This window comes from Geospiza fortis, unplaced genomic scaffold, assembly GCF_000277835.1.
Source record: "Geospiza fortis unplaced genomic scaffold, GeoFor_1.0 scaffold183, whole genome shotgun sequence".
Lineage (NCBI taxonomy): Eukaryota > Metazoa > Chordata > Aves > Passeriformes > Thraupidae > Geospiza > Geospiza fortis.
In genome coordinates, this window is record NW_005054447.1 from 1364566 (window position 1) to 1381750 (window position 17185).

The following is a 17185-nucleotide window of genomic DNA, read 5'->3' on the forward strand; positions in this document are numbered from 1 at the left end:
AGCACATGGGTGCTGGAGCCTCTCATGGGTTGTGTGCTAAGGGTGCAGGCATCGCTGGGAGGAGAGCTTGCACTGGACCTTGCACTGGGAGAGAGACCAGTCCAGCTCTGCCTGGCCAGAAGAGGGGAAGGGGATGGCAGAAGAGGGGACCGTGGTGCTGGGGGGCTGAGTGAGGGGTCGCAGAGATGGGCATCTCCTGAGGATGACACTCAGGATGCTTTTCACCTTCCCCCATGGTGCCATTGCCACATGGTGGGGCACCAAAGGCTGGGCCGGTGGCACCGCTAGCAGCTGTGCCGCATCCTCCTCTGGCTGGAGGTGGAGAACAGCTCGCTCCCTCATTAGCACCTTTGTTGCCAAGTGAACGAAGCGGCCGTGCACGGCGAGCTTCCTGCCAGCAATCCGTGTGTGTGTCGGGGAAGGGCCCTTCCATCGTCACCGGCACTGCATGCGGTGCTGCGGCGTGCAGCCACGGAGAGCGAGGTGCCACAGCTGTGCTGCTCGTGCTCCTCCTGCTCGGGGGACCCTGTGCTCCAGGGACTGTGTGCTCCAGGGACTGTGTGCTCTAGGGACTGTGTCCTTATTGCCCATGTGCTCCAGGGACCCAGGGACCATGGCTCTGCTGCTCCATGTTCCCCAGGCAGCCCAGCACCGCCTCAGCAAAGTGCTGATTTACCGTGTGCCCGTGCTGGTCATCCTCCAGGTGCCACCGCCGTCACCTGTTGCACCGAGGGCTGCTGCTGAGGCAGCCCTTCTGCTCCGGTCTGCAGCGAGTGTATTTTCAATTACCTCTGGTCACCTCTCACACGGCGTCTGCCCTGGCTGTCTGGGTCAGACATGAGTTAGCTGCAAGTGTCACCTTGTTAAGGGGAATAACCGTGTGCTCTTCGAGGGGATGGTAACGATGGATGTTAATGCCTGTGGAACGACAGCCTGTGGCAGCACTCATTAAACAAGACTCCATTTGGATTGCCAGATCCCTTTGATTCTTCCTGCATTATCTTCTGCCTCATCCTGGCTCTGCATCCCAGCATTGGGGTTTTATTATTTTATAGGAGCTGTAATGTTCAGGCTGTGCCATGTGGCAGTGGTCAGTGCGCTCTCCCCACCATCCTCCTCCTCCTCAGGATGCTCTTCAGCAGTGAACAGAGAACTGTTTGGTGGCTGGAGCATGTGGAGGCTTCTGCCTCCAGATGTGTTTTGCAGCCAGAATATCCCATGTTTAGGGGTGTTTGTTGGAAAATCCATAATATTTGTATTAACAAGTGATGATTTTGTCATTTTCAGTGTCTGTTGCTGGTTACATTTCCTTGTGTGTATAAACTTTGCCTTTTCCTTAGTAAATAATGCCAGGGAAAAGAGGGTAAAAAGCATCATGACTGTCTGGGCACAGAGATGGGGCTGTCCTTGCACTGCTGCCTGTCCCAGCCCAGCTCTGGAGTGGCCAGGCATTCCCAAAAGGATGTGCAGAGAACCTGGATGCAGCCCCAGCTGCTGACACTTCCAGCACAGCACTGAGCTGCCCACAGGGAGGACCAGCTGGGGAGCAGGGATGGTGCTGAGCATCATTTTCACCTGACATGTTATTGCTCTTGCAAGAGCAGATTTGAAATCTATTTAACTTTTCAGTGCCCTGTACCCCTTTAAACGTTTCCCCTTTAAACGTTTCCAGTGTGTTCTCGCTGATGGGTTACCTTTTCTTTCCCCTTGGGCTATAATTAGTGTCCTTTACACAGAATTGCCTTAGAATTGGATTTGAAGAAGATAAGAATCAAATTACCAGTATTTATCTTGTAAATTCCAAAAGTTCTACTGAGAAGTACTGTACAAGAAGGATTTTTAAAATATTGTGCCCTGAAAACACCAGCCTCCCGTGGATCCCAGGATTCTCCTGAGGGTCACATCTGCAAAATACCTTGAGATGCAGGACAGGGCAAGGAGGGAGACAGGATGGTTCTGTCCCCACCAAAACCCTGCTGATGGGCTGGGGAGACTGGCCAAACCCCTCCCCAGGCAGGTGGAGGTGCTGAGTCAGGGCAAGGATCCCCCCTCCCAGGGGGTGACTGGATGCAGGGTGGGAGCACTGTCTCAGGCTGGGCTTTGGTTTTGGCTGTCACATCTGGTCCTATCTAGGCTGGAGAGGAGAAGCCTTTGAAATGCCCCCCCTCTCCCATTTTTCCAGGCTCCCACCTGGGGTCCCTTTCCACTCTGACGGGCAGTTCTCAGGTGGTGAGGCAAGTTGAGCACCAGAAGTGGATGGAGGTAATTTTGGTGGGCTCTGTTTTGACAGAAATTAAGCATCTGAATTTAAATGAAGGAGATGGAGAGCCCGGGCAGCTAAGACTATATTTTCATAGTATAAGCAGTTGCAGAAGAAGATTAATGGCATCTGTGTAAACACTCCATTGCAGCAGCAAGGAGCTGGGTTTTTTTTACTAGTTAGAAAATACTAAGGATGGCTGGAGGCAGAAGACACCGTACTTCCCTTCTGCTCACACCTTCCACCTCCCCGTCCATCCCACAGTAAATATTCCAGCCAGCCTCAGCCCCACTCTCCCTTCTCGCAGTAAATTACATATTAAAGTAGCCTGGTAACTGAGCACCGGTTGCTGCGCGATAAGCTCCGGGAAATCGATATGTTTGCCATGTGCCTGCTTGTTTATGACACCTGCCTGCCGAGCAGTTGAGCAATGCTCCACGGGCCCAGGCTGCACTCACGGGAGGGGCTGCAGCAGCACCGAAGCATTTTTTGCTTCCCAAGTGAGAGATATTGCCCAGAGCTGCCCGGCAGCATCCTGCCAGCGGGGTAAAATAACAGCAGCGATGATCTTTGGTGATGCAGAGCACGGGGAGGCAGGTAGGGTCAGAGTGGGGGTCACAGCTTCATCCATTTTTGGGGCTTCTCCCAGCCCCTCCAAAGGTTTCTGCTCTGCTTCCATTTGCCACCTGCATGGGTAAGTGTGGGAGCAGAGCCCGGGCGTTTAAACTCTCGTTTTGTGCACCCAGCGCAGGGAGGCAGCTGCCCACACACAGAGCTTTGCGCGTGGGGTTGGCACCTCCAGAGCTCTGTGCCACGAGCCACGAGGCAGGGACTGTGCATTCTCCAGTGACACACAGGAGCCTTTGGCTGCATCCCAGTGCTCGGGATGTGCCCCAACCCCTCAGCCTGCCAGCAGCCAGCCCAGCTCAGCTCATGAACGGCAATTGCCCTGGCTTGAGAAAACTCTTCCCCTTCTCAGCCCAAGAGTTTGGGTGCTTTGCCTGTGCAAGGGTGGGTGCCTGCTCACGTGCACCAGTGGGGCTTTGGGGTGGGAGCAGACATTTTTTCTGAAATCCCAACTCAGCAAGCTGCAGTAATTGACCTTTTGACCCAGATATGAAGTTGGAAGGTAAAAGATACAGCTTGCAAGTTTTTTATAAAACTGTTGACCTCTCACAAGATTAACTCAGAGATAATAGTAATTATCAACAGTTTATGGTGGATCCAATCGATGGTGAACATTACCTCCTGCCTAAAACTGAAGGTCGGTATTTTACTGCAGCAGAGATAACTGCCACGGGTGTTCACACTGCCATCAGCCAGCAAAACATCCCTGTACAGAGGAAACCCCTGAATAGAGCCCGTGTGGCTCCTGTGGGAAAACAGACCCATGGGATGGGTCAGTGCAGTGCCCAGGCATGGGGTTTGGGGATGCTGAATGCTTCAGGACAGAGCAAACAGCCTCCCTGGCACTGTGCTGGCACACCAGGGCAGTGGCTCCCTTGCGATACTTGGATCAGGAGAGTGGGCAAGGAGAGGCAGCACCCTGCTCCAAAGAGACACATGCTCTTCCCTAGGTTTTGATTGTGTGCTTTCACTTTTTATGTACAAAAGATTGTCCATTTAATTAACTCGAGAATGCAATTTCAAAACCACTAATGCTTTACACATGACAGCTTTTAAAACACAAGTAGTGTTCCAGTCCTGCGCCACACTCCCTCTGCCTCTTCTGGGTTGTTTTGGAGACAGACATTCCCTCCCAGCAGACCCCGATTCTTGAACAGGATTTGAACTGATTTGGGGTGTTTGATCCTGGCTTTGCCTTGTCAGTGTGCCTGGGCTGGCAGGAGCCTCCATAAGCAACAGCAGCTCTTCCCTCCATGTCGTTGTATTTCCCTGGGTGTCACCTGTTAATCTCCAGCCAGCTGTACTGGAGCTGTGAGCTGGAGCATCTTTTCTCTGGCACTGGTGAGCAGGCTTCCTTTCTGTTCCTTAAGCCTTGGGTTTATCTTTTTTACCATTTTTTGGTAGAGCTGGTTTCTAATGGATGTTCTTCTGTGCACACCCTCACTTTTGACCCCTCACCTGAAACACCCTTCAGCCTTTCCAGGTTCTTTAGTTTTTACCAGGCATCTTCAAGTTGTCCCAAATGGATGAGGAGGGATGCTGCAGATGCTGCAAAGGCTGGCCAAGTGGATGCAGCATGGTCAGTCCAGGCAGCTTACCCAAAATCTGCCCACCCTTGCTGGTGTGAGACCCCAGGGTGCTCTCTCTGCAGCCCCCACCCAGCACATGGATGGGCCCCAGAGCCGACTCCTCTCACTGCCCTGTCAAGGGGAGTTGCAGGTGGCTCTGGGGAAACCCCCAGTTTTCCCTCCCACGTGCCTTCCCCCAGCCTGGCACAGGGAAATCGGGTGGGAACCTGCAGGCAAGGCACTGCATTTGTTGTTAAAAACTTGCATGCACCATCCCCCCCCCCTTTTTTCCTCCCTTTTTTTTGTAGCTTAGAAACCTCTCTTTGTGGCAGAAGGCTGGGAGGGTTTGAATGCCACATCCCGGCGTAGGAGGCTGACTGGGACCATACGGCTTTATCATTCATTAATTCCTGTGCTCATTCATCCCCCTATTTAAAGTTCTCTGTAAAGACGGGAGCTACAGATGGTCTTTTGGTACCCGCTTTAGCCGTCAGCCCTCAGCCCTGACAAAGGGGTACAGAGGGAGCAGCAGAGTGTACAAAATATTTCCAACCATTAGAAATCGAGGTCTCATTCACTGGCAGCTCCTGTTTTGAAAGCGAATTTATGCAAGAGCATCGTAACCCCTGAGCCAGAGCATGGCCAGGAGTGGGGCTGCACTGAGGGGCATCATCGGCCGCTTTTCCCTGTGGTAATTTGGTGCCAGGTCACTGTTTCCAGTTTTATTTAGGAATGTATTACTGTTACAACACCAACATCACACTCTGGGTGCGGGAAGCAATGACCAGAGTGTGCCTGGCAGGGATGCTGTGCCTCAGGGATCCCAGGGCAGCTCGTGCTGCCTGGTGGTTTGTCCTTGCTGTTTGCTGGCACAGTGGCCACCACGTTCCCAGCACATGAAGGTTTTATGTGTGGTGACAATGGTGTGCTGAGCTGGGGATGCACTGGGGAGCAGTGCTGGCAGTGACACCCGTGACACTGCCTGCCCACGCCCCAGTCGCCGCACGTGTTTCAAGTCCCACAGGGGATGCTCAGAGCTCCTGCTGTCCCTGTGGTTTTGCCCTCAGGAAAGGTTTGCAGGAAGGCACTAGGGCTGTGGGAAAGCTGGCATGCAAGGGGGTGGCAGTTGCACCCCTTGACAGAGGAGGAATTGCCAGTGTCGTGGAGATTGTGGGGTGCTGGGGCACATGGGACATTTCCTTGACAAACAGACTGGCTGGCTGCTGCCAAGGGCGCTCCAGACCTGATCCCGGGCACAGCATTCACTGGCATGAGCCATCCTTTCTTCAGGAAAGTCGGGACCAAAAGTTTTCTCATGGAAAAACCAAATTCTGCGATCTCGTTTTTGCACATGCTGTGCTTAAATATTAACACCAATTGAGCAAATTGCCTTTTAACTGCCTTTATTTGCTTTCATTAACAGTATAATTTAAAAGCTCCCGAATTTGCATGGAACCTGTTGTGCATGTTGGGGAGGGGGGTGAGGCTGCTCATAAATGAATTAATGGTGAGCAAGGCTCCTTGGGGAGGCCCCACGGTGCCAGGATGGCTCAGCAACGCCCGGCCTCGGGACGCCGCGTACTTTTGGCCTGGGCCAGGGGGAGTGGAGCGTGTTGTCAGTGCTGGCGTCCCACTCGCAGCTTGGCTCGCCAGGAAGGTATTTATTTATTTTTCAGCAAAACATGTTGTACACTGAGCAAGACTAATTATGGAGAGCTGAGGCAGTGTCTTCCTGTCGGTGCACCGGCACTGGACCCGGTGCAAGAGGGTAAAACTGCAGGGGAAGCTGCTGGTGCCGTGCCCCTGCTGCTGTCCCCGGAGCAGGGCCCTGCAGAGCCAGCAGCATCTGCCCACACAGCTCTGCCATGAGGTGACAGCTCCAGCGTGGTTCCAGCTCGTCCCTCGGCGCAGATGTTCGCGTGGCTTTGGGAGCAGAGCCAGCTCGGACACGGTGGATGCAGCGCAGTCCCACGTGCTGCACCGTGCAGTGCTGACAGCTCTGCTCAGGCTGTGCGAGCTCCTTTGACACTTCCCATTTCCTCAGTCTCTCCCAAAAATACGTGTTTTCCAAGGGGGATTGTGCAGTTGGATGGGCAGCAGTCCCTGAGCTGCCGAGGTGCTTCCCTTGCTGCCACCTCCTCTTCCTTGGGGCTCCCCAAAACCCAGCGCAGTGCAGATTTGTTAATTTGCTGCCTTGACAAGGTGCATAGTGTTCACTTCCCAACTTGTAATTGGAAATAATTAGTTCTTTGTCCTCCCTGGGAACTCCTGAGGAGGCGGCGCAGACCCGGGCAAAGGCAGCGGCGCTGGCAGAGGACGGGAGGAGCCCAGTCCGGGGCTGGGAGAGGCATCTGGGGAATCCATGTGGAGCACGGCATTTCCAGCCTGTCCGAGGGCATCTCTCCTGCCGGAGAAGGACCGTGTAACAGCCCAGCGTTACAGTTTCATTAATCAAAGACACTTCCACTGCCCCCGTACAGCAACACGGCTGCCGCGCCTGTCCCTCGCTGACAGCTCCCTAATTCATCTTCTCAGGAAGGGGAGAGAAGATGCTGCTGCTCCCCACTCACACTGCCAGTGCTGAGGCCATCGCCTGTTCTCCTTCCCAAACTTCTGAAGCCCAGCCAGCCCAGCATGAGGAATACTTTGGGAGACTCTCTGGAAGCCAGTGGGCACAGGGCAGGCAGTGTGCTCAGAGCAAAGGCAAGACCCATGGCTGGACTCCTGCATGACTGGGGCTCTCCCATCCCCTCTCCAAGGGACATGTCTCTGCCCATCCCCAAAATACAGGCATAAAACCCCGGTGTGTGCCAGACAGTCACATCCCAGGAGCCCAAACCAGCCCTCCAGAAAGGCACGTGACAATGCACAGATCCAGGCGGTGGCAGGTTGGAATTGGGCATCCTTAATTCCAGCTACAAAAACACAATGTTTTGGAGTTGCTAATAATAAGAAAGTGTTTTCATCAAAGCTTTATTGGTCTGTGTGCTGACATCTGGAGAGCCAAGATAGATATTTTCCTTAAGACTGTATTTCCAAGCCATGAGCTCTTCTCTCGCTGTTAATTAATCCTTTGTAGTTTAGCGACTGATGAAATCATGACTCTATGAAATTTTAATCCTTGCGCTGTATAGGCACAGCCGACATTATCAGAGGACCCCAGGTGTGTGCTTGAAATTAGTTTGTTGAATCTCTTGCATATTTGATTACCTTATAAAACTCCTCAGGATCTGGGCTGCTCATGGGAGCAGCAGCAGCGTTTCTCTGTGGTTTGTGCCTGTTCCCTGTGCAGTTCCCAGGCGGGCGAGCCGGGGCAGAAACCAGGGAGGCAGCAGAGAGGGGGCAGCAGCATCGTCAGCATCTCCATCGGGAGGTGAGGGGTGGGAGGCACATGTCCCCCTCATGGAACACAGCAGCCAAGTTGTGGATGGATTCCATCTGGCACCTGGGGGCCGTTCCTACTCCCTGAGGAGGAGCTCAGTGCAGGGAAACAGCTCCTGGGCCCATCCCAGCTCATCCCTGAGGCAGCTCTGGGGTACCACCCTGTTCCTGATGCATGTCCAGCCTTAGCCCTGTTGTCAGGTCATCAAAGAGAATGGAAATTAAAACAAAATTCCCTCTACCCTAAAATTCTCCCCTTCATTTAAATTTCTCTGTGCTCCAGCACCCCAATAGCATATCCGCTTTCCCCTGTCTCCCTGCTTTTGGCTCTGTGGGCACTTTGGCCATTTCCTTAGGGCTTCAGGATCTAGAGGCTCCCCCTTCCTGGGGGAGCAGCAGGATGATGCTGCCTGGACCATCCCAGGACTGTTGTCTCTGGAAAGCATCCGATGCATGATGCTGAATCCTTTTCCTGTGTCACAGAATCCCAAAATGGTTCGGATTGCAGGGCCCTTAAAGCTCATCCAGCTCCAGCCCCCTGCCATGGACAGGGACATCTTCCACCAGCCCAGGCTGCTCAGAGCCAGGTGTCCCAGCCATCCTGAAGGTCGGCAGGAAGGAGTGGCCGAGGCCAGCACTTTGCTGGTGCTCCAATGGCACACGTGCTGCTACGGAAACCAGATGATGAATATATTTTTAAACTTGGAATCTGTGAACCGCTTATTATTTCTGAATTAGGAATCAAAACATCTGCATAATCATGCCGCTGCTGCGGCAGATGTACTCAGCGAGAAGGTCACTTTGCTGTTTTGTGGAGATCTCGGATGATTCGAGAGCAGCAGCTCCCCTGCTCTCCTCTGACACCCATGTCACAGATCTGGATGATTCCAGAGCAGCAGCTCCCCTGCTCTCCTCTGACACCCATGTCACAGATCTGGATGATTCCAGAGCAGCAGCTCCCCGTGCTCTCCTCTGACACCCATGTCACAGATCTGGATGATTCCAGAGCAGCAGCTCCCCTGCTCTCCTCTGACACCCGTGTCACATCGGCTCAGCACCGTGCCCAGCGCAGCCCAGGGCCGAGGCCGCCCAGCTCAGCTCCTCTCGCAGCGCTCAGCACGTCACTGTCACCAGATGCCCCGAGAATGGGGACAATGATTTTGGAGGACCATTAGTGCCGGTTATTCCCTGCAGGGCCGCGTCCATTGCCACGTGTTAACCCCTTGGTGACAGTGGGGGACCGTGGAACTGTTCGCATCAGTCTCCAGCATCCCGGTGATGCAGCAGAGATGCAGGGCCGATCCCGGGGCTGGCAGAAGCTGCTGACACCCGGTGCCATCACTCAGTGCACTTTCAGTAAATTGTGCAGTGGCTGCATTCTGAATCCCCTTCTGAAAGCTGCAGATCTCAAACCTCTGGACCTGTGGCAGCATCTGTGCCCCCCTGGTCCTGCTGGACAGGGGAAACTTCCCACTGCAGGTGCAGCCAAGGGGTGCAGCTGATGGTTTCCCATCCATGCTTGTCCCACCTCCGGCAAACCCATGGACCCTCTTGCTTGGGGGTCTGGGACACACAAAGGGAATGTTCACATGGATAAAGCTCTTTCCTGGGGAATTCCATTCAATAACGAATATTGAACACAGATCTGAAACCAGGGCCTTGGAATATGTTAAAAAAAAATCTGCATGCGGCTCTTTTTGCCGTGAGCAGTTTGTCTTGTATTTTCCCAGCCCGTGGAGCTGGCAGCATCGTTCCAGTGGGATGCTGGAGCAGCGGATGGGAGATGCTGCCGCACATGCTTGGCCTAGGCCAGCAGCAAATTTTGAGAGTCGTTGCCCTTTGGCAGCATTTGATCACATTTGTTGTGGACAGGCTCTAAAAAAGATTGGAATTGTATGTTGGGTGTTTGTGGCCTGGTTCTTGTCAGGTAAGGCAGGACAGCAGGATCCTCTCCTTGGCTTTTTTCAAAGGGGAAGTGTTGGCATCATGTGGAATGATGTCACTCCGCAGCATCTGGTTTGAACTCATAAATTAGCTCATGGTAAGTATAAATATTGTACAGGCAGGGAATTTCAGTGCTCTCTGTTGATAGCTGTCCCCTCCCCCTGGTTGGTTGTTTGGATTTTTTTATATTAAATCATTCAGAAATAGTAAAATCTTTATTTCCAGCTTCTGTAAGATTTATTTATTTGTTTATATTTAGCAGCAGTGGTGGTTTGAGGGCAGGTTTTTGGGGTTTTTTTTTTCCTTCTTCTTAATTTATTAAAGTGAAAGGAAGGTCTCGGCTCCCTTCCCCCTTCCCTGTGCCCTTAATAGCTCTCCCTGCTATTTTAATCCTCTGGGCTGGGAGCTGAGGGCAGAGCGGTGACTGCAGGAGCTGAGCCACCAGGACCATGGCCCGATCCAGTATCATCACCAAGTGTTTTAAATAGGCACATCAGGGGAAAAATCACCCTCTTGGCAGCTCAGGTGTGATGCTGGTGTCAGAGGGTGGAGAATGTGGGGTTTGCAGCCACGTGGTGTCTGCTGACCTTGGCTTCCTGCTCTGCCCCCACTGGAAATGAGATGTGGCACCACTGCCTTCATCTTGATAAAATAGATCAGGGATGAATCAATTTCATATCGATTTACCTGGGCAAGGGAGACACTGGGGGAAAGGGGGTGGCAGGGAAGATTTTTGGGGAATGCAAAGTGGCGCTGGCCCCATCTTGGCTGCCCAGTGTTCAGTGCATCATGTCTGGCTGGCGGCTGGCCCTCTGGCAGGGCACCGCCGTGATGGCCCAGTGTAAATAAAATCAGAAGGCTCCCATAAAACTCCCTTATTGCTGCGGCACAAAGTTAGAACCACTGGAGGTTTGTGCTCCCTGGCACTCGTGTGCAGCAATGAATATTTTATAGGAAAGGAAATACTTGGTGTCTGAATCTTTTTATAGCTCTGACACTCCCATGGGTGTGAGTTGCCCCTTGCACCCACACCCTTTGCCAGCACTCATGGGGCTGAGCCCCTGCAGTGTCCCCCAGCCCCACAGCATCCTCTGGTCCCACTGCCCACAGCATGTGCCAGCCCCACACCCCACAGGACCCCTGTCCCATGGCATGGCGTTCCTGGGAGATGCAGGGGAACAAACCAGGGAAATGCAGCAGGATGGATGGGGGAGATCAGTGGGTTGAGGATCTTGACCTGATGCTTGGGCATTGGGAGATGCAGCAAAACTGCTGTGGAAGTTGCAAGTACAGACTTCTGTTGGGGCAGGACTCTGAGCACCGCACTCACGCGTGTTTTTGCCTGGCTTAGGACTTGTCAGGACTCTGCTGTTTCACTTGTGCCATGCAGCCTCCCGATTCCCCCCCTGTGTTTCATGTCCAGAGCATGGATCAGGCAGGATGCATGGGCAGGGATGTGCAAGCCCTGCAGCCGTGGGTCTCCCATGCCAGGCTGTTCCAGCCACACGCTGCTCCAGGCTTTGTCTTGGGGCTCACTGCTCCAACAGGTACCGAGTGAACCTCAGCAGTGCTGGTGCCTTCCCTCGGCAGCGAGGGGCTCTTGCCTTCCCTCGGTAGCCGGCCACCCTGCCAAGCTGTGCCCTGGCCCGGAGATGACAAAGTGCCCTTTAGTTAATTGCAGAACGGATCGCCTGGAGTTAAAAGTTCTGATTTATATGACTATGGCTCTAACTGCTCAATAACATGGGCCCGTAATCTACTTTCATTTCAAACAGAAGGGTGATTTATGGGGCAGCATGCCGCTTTAGCTCAGAAATGAGGTGTTCAACATATGCTCTGTTGACATAAATTTGGAATTTATCGCTCCTGTCAAAACTGCCTGTTGGACAAAGGTGCGCATTAAGGCAATAAATGGCTTGGAATAGTTTTCTGTCAAATTTCCTAACCATTGTATTCACTCTGTTTGAGGGGGAAAATACACACTTAAAAGTAATCAAACGACCAAGAGCCATGTGTCTTTTTCAGCGCAGAGGGAGGGGAGGGGGTCTCCCCTGCTTCCCAAACGGGGTGGTGGGGAGGGGCTGGGATGCAAGAGTTCCTCAAGTAAAAAGAGCAGAAGGCTGGTTTAGGCAGGCAGAGCAGAGATTTGCTTGTGGTGGCAGTGGCACCCTTGCAGTGGTCTTTAGGTACCAGGACTGCCCCCGTGCCCACTGCCCAGTATGCTCCTCCAGACTCCTGCCCCCTGCGAGGCTCTGCCAAGCCCCTGCATCCCCGAGCAGTGGTCAGTGGCGTTTGCCACCGAGCCTGGCCTTTTCACACAAAGCACCCTGTGGGGAAAACTCATAATTTTTACACCACGCAGTCTCGCTGGAGTCGCCGTCCCTTTGAAGTGCTTTTTGTGGGGCATTTACAGGCCTTTTTAATTACCGGCAGCTTGCGAGGGGCCAGCCTCTCGCCCGGCTTTTGTTTGCCGGGGCTGGGCGGGGAGGGGGGATCGCTGGGCTTGCATTCCGCCTGGAGAGCCCCTTGCCAAAGCCCTGGGCTGGGGCTCGCTGGGGAGGGTTGGATCCAGGTCTGGGACTCTGTGCCACGGGCATCCTTGCTGCCCTGGGCATCCTCGTCGCCCTGGGCCACCCTCTGTGCCGGAGCATCCTCAAGTGATATCTCATCACCTGGAGGCTTTGGCTGGCTTTGTTTCCATGCACTTCAAGTGGGACGTGGTGTAGGAGTTAGAGGAAAACCTCTTTTTACAAAAAAAGCACTTTTCCCACTTGTCTCTGCTCTCCATCCCATGGGCACCTTCTTGGCTGATGTGCTTGTAGGGACCTTGCAGGAGAAAGAAGCACAGTTGCAGCCTCATATCAGAATAATAAAACATGGTTTATCTTTTGGCTCAGAGTTTGGGCAGCACTGGCATGTATTTTAACGCCCTTCTCTCCCCCACCCCCTCTTTCTGGAGGCACAACTTCAGAAGCACATATTGATCTTTCCCCTCAGATCTTAACAGCCCGAGCAGCCGTAATACCTTGCTTACATCTGCCAGGTTTTTGTGCAGTTTTGCAACATCTCCTTAATCCGGCGAGCAGAAATAGAACGTTTCAATCATATTTCGCTACCGGGAAATGGAGCAGATAAAGCTCTTTAAGACCTTGTTGAAAGGGACCGTGCAAGATGGCGAGTGATAAGAACGTCCTAGAAGCAGGCGCCCAAGGGAAAACTTTTGTTGCCACTGAAATTTGTTGATAGAGATATTGCAACTAAATTACTCTTTGAGCACCTCTGTGCCCCATTGAAACAATGCAGAGAGGATGTGATTTGGGGACGTGGTAGCGCCCTGGGCAGTGGCAGGTGGATTTCCAGGGCACCCTGACACCAGTGAGGTTGGGGGTCTCCTCATTTCCTTATTTCCCCACTCTGTGCTGGGAAAATGGGAGAAGTGGTTGTGCTAGCCATGGGCTTGGGAGATGCAGAGGAAGGAAGCTTGTCCTTCTGTTTCTCTGTTTCTGGAGACTTGCTTAGGAAAACCCCAGACCTCCATGTTTTACTTGAACTAATTAACCAGTTAGACTGTAATTCAGGGAAAAGGTGTTCTGGCCTCAGAAGGGGCAGTGTGGACCCACAGCGTGACGTGGGTCTTCCTAACAAAGTGGTTTTAGCCCGGTGTTAAATGCAGGAGCAAGCACAGCCCAAGCCAGGGAGTGTGACAGGCATGTCCCAAATTAAAAATGCAAAATGAGAAGGTTGTCACTTATTGAGCTGCTCGTTGGCAGCGGAGCCCTGTCAGGAGGCTGGTGTTTTATTTATTTTTGCAAGGCGGATAAATCCTTTGGATTGTAAACCTTCTTGGCCTGAATTCGTGCATGACTCCTAATCCTCTGCTATGACACAGTGAATTCAGGACAAGCCTGATTAATAATTACATTATACAGCAAAGTTGAGAGTTGAAACCAACTCCTGCTCCTTCCCTCTCCCTTCTGCTCTGCAGCATTCACTCACTGCTGAACATCATGGGGTCTTCTCCTGCTCCAACTCTTCCCAAGCTGGTATTCAGTATCCTGCAAGGTGGGATGTGGGGCTGGCAGCCAGGGAACAGGCCCCTGAGCCCCATGGGGCAGGGGTGGTGTGGGGCTCTGCAGTCTGCGGCAGTGAGGGGTGATCCTGCTTGGAGTCAGAGCAGAAGCTGCTTTGCTCCAATAAAACTTACACCTCAGGGGAAGTACAGCAGGAGCTCACAGGCACATGGTCCTCGCAAGCCTGCACAGCTGGGGCTGAGCCCTCCCGCGAGAGGGGCCACATCCAGCCCTGGACAGGACCATTCCTGTTTTGTCTTTGGCAACAAGGCAATAGAAATACTCTCGTCCTGCTGCGGCACGATGATAAATGGTGGCTGCAAGCAGAGGTCAGCACGCAGCTATGGGCTGTGTTACTCCTCGACACACACAAATACTTCTCTGTTTACAGCATCCGATGTTGAAACTTTGCACGTGCTGCTGTCCTGAGTCCTCCCCAGCCACAGGTCTGAGCAGCTCAGGGTGACCGAGAGCTGGCGGGCAGCAGCCCATGCATTTGGGGCTCAGGGGCATCGATCAGCTGGCTGTCCAGCACAGAGCCAGGTGGCTTTGCAAAGAGTCTGTTTGTCACCAGTGGAGGTGGCGAAATAAAGCACCAAGCCCTCATTCCACATGTTCTGGGCATTGTGTCCCTCCGTGCCCCCTTAGCAGCAGAGGCTGTTGTGGGGACCAAGCCTCAGGGTGCGCCCCGGTGGGTGGTGGGGGCTGAGCAATGGTTGGTCCCAAAGGGGAGGGGAAATGGGTCTGGGGGGGATGCCAGGGGCAGCAGCAATGTCTTGGGAAGGAGATGGGACTGGGTTGGTATTTTCAAGCTTGGACAGTGCTCCTTTAACGCTGCCTCCTCTAAAGGTCATTCCACTTGGTCCAGAGCTTGGTCACCCGAAGGTGGAGCATCAATGTCTTCAGGGCAAGGAGTGGGCAATAATGCAGAGTCTGGCCACTGTGGCCGAGCCTGGCACCCGTTGCTGTGATCAGTGCCTGTGGGCAGTGCCCTGGGCAGAAAGGCCCCTCCGGGCAGGATGTGGGGGATGCTCAGCCCCCTGTGGGGTGGGAGGCACACTCGGAGGTTGTGCAACGCTGCCTGGGCGTAGCTCGCTGTGTACCTGGGGCTGCCAGGAAACGGTGAGTGGCATGTTTCCTGTTTGCGAGCTGGTGGCTGTGTTTGTTGCTTGTGATTTGTGTCATGCTGAATTTGGATGGAAATTGGGATTTGGTTAGAAATGCACACAAACAACCTCTTAAAGTGGTTGGGGTTTTTTTTGGAGTACAGTGCCTTTTTCAAAAGCACTCAGAACATGGGGAAGGAGTTTGCCAACATAGATTTTTGCCTTAACTCCAGATTTCAGATTTATCGAGTTTATTAAAAGACTCCAACAATAGCAGCAGTGACAAACACTGGTGGGGAGAGGGTTGTCTCCTCAGTCCTGGGGAGTCACGTGGGAGCCCCCATCCGTGCCCTCCCTGCAGTGTTTCTCAAGCCAGCACTGACTCTGGGCAATGTATGGGCTGCAGGAAGCACCAGGCAGTTTCTCGGTGTTGTTTTGGGTCACTTCCCCCCATCTCAGGACTCACCCCTCTTTGTTCTCCCCTAGGAAGCTGCACAGTGGGATGAAGACGTACGGATGCGAGCTGTGCGGGAAGCGGTTCCTGGACAGCTTGCGGCTGCGAATGCACTTACTGGCTCACTCAGGTGGGTTGGGAGGGCTGCGGGGCTGGGGACGGGGGGTTGCTCTGTCTGTCCACGCAGGGATGCTGTGGCTGCCCAGCTCCCACATCTCCTCTACAGCAGACACGTGCAGAGCCGGCTGCACCCTTCCCTGGGCAGCACATTGCAAACTTGTTCTCCAGTGCCCAGTAATTTGATTTATTTAAATTTTCTTTTTTGGAGTTTGTTTTCAGTTCCTTAATTGTGGAAATATTTTCCAGACTAAGCAGCTTGGAATAACAAACTCTACATGCCACGCAGCTACTCATGGTCAGCCCTGCTTGTAGCGTGAGCATTGTTTCCACCTCGGGCCCCCACCTCAGGTTCGTTAGCAAAACTGCAGAATTAGGCGTTCTCTGACTAATGAATCCAAGTAGCAGGTTCACAGGCTGCAGGGCCTTTAATTAAATAGATAGGGGAGGGCTGGAGCGCTGCACTGGAGGGAAGACTTGAGCTCTGCAAGTCCATGTCAGCTGATGTTCCCCTTGGGGGTGCAGTCCTGGCACAGCTGGGGGTCTGATGTTGGGACCTGGAGACATCCAGGGGACCCCTGGACCCCAACACCGTTGGGAGTCCTTGTCCTCCTGCTCCAAGGACACATCTCTGAGGGGTGGCAGGTACTGTAGCCACAGATCTGCTTGCACATAGCTTGGCAGTGAAGCTATATTCTTTTTTAAATGCTGTTATTCACTTGTATCGATTTTTTACCTGTTTTCATTTTTTTTCCCCACTTCCTCTTTTTCCTGGGGTAGGGAGGCACTTCATCTGGCCAGTTGCTGCTTTCTGATTTTTGGTCAATAGTCCTGACCCCATTCCCATCCCACTATTTTTTGGGCCAGGCAGCAGCTCCTCAGGGTGCCTGCAGACAGCAGCAGGTTGCTGGGGTGGTCCCTGGGATGCTGGTCCCCCTGAGTGCTGGAGTTCAGGATGCTGTTCCCCCCCAGGACCGGGGCTGAGGATGCTGCTCCCCCCAGCAGTGGCACGCACGGCTTGTGTTTGTTATGGTCGTGCTGGCTCACAGCCTGTCCCTGGCAGGCAGCCAGCTTTGTGGGTACAGTATGTACAGTGAACGCTGAGCCAAGCTTGTCATCGCACAGGATTAATTTTTTTTTTTTTTTTAATCCTGCGAGGACTGGGGGGGTGGGGAGAGCTCTGCCTCGAGCTCGCAAACAGCCGCTGTGAATTCCAGCGCTGTTATTTATTAAAGCAGGAGACCTTTGCACCTCTTCCCTCGCCTCCCCCCGCCACCAGCCCTGGACATGGGGAGGTTATGCTGAAGCGGTGCAGAGCTCGTGTTCAGCTCTGAAGGCAGCTTTGCCTCCACACCAGTGGACCCTGTGTTTAACTGGGAGTTTGCAGTGGGATGGCTTGTGCCCCCTGGCACCCTTCTCCAGCCCCAGTGCCAAAGGGCTCAAGGGCATTAACATCTGCAGCTTCCGCATCCAGGTGTTGATGGGTTATGGTAAAGGTTCCTACTGAGGACCTGGTTGGGGACCAGCTCTGGGGGCTGTGGTGCTCTGTGGCAGGCTGGGCTGAGCACACAGCACTGTTGTGCCGCAGCCTTGCAGGCGCAGGGTAAATACCTGGCCCCATGTTGACTCTCAGTATAAAGTGTAAATGTGAAGCATTT

General features: G+C 53.4%; 1 protein-coding gene across 1 annotated transcript in view; it reads left to right on the forward strand.

Moving 5' to 3' along the window:
- Positions 1-17185, forward strand: part of ZBTB16 (zinc finger and BTB domain containing 16) — a 53147-nt gene that overhangs the window by 11607 nt on the left and 24355 nt on the right. Inside the window, exon 2 of the mRNA XM_005427530.2 lies at positions 15443-15540. Coding sequence (XP_005427587.1) covers positions 15443-15540 — 98 coding nt within the window. The remainder of the gene's footprint in view (positions 1-15442; positions 15541-17185) is intronic.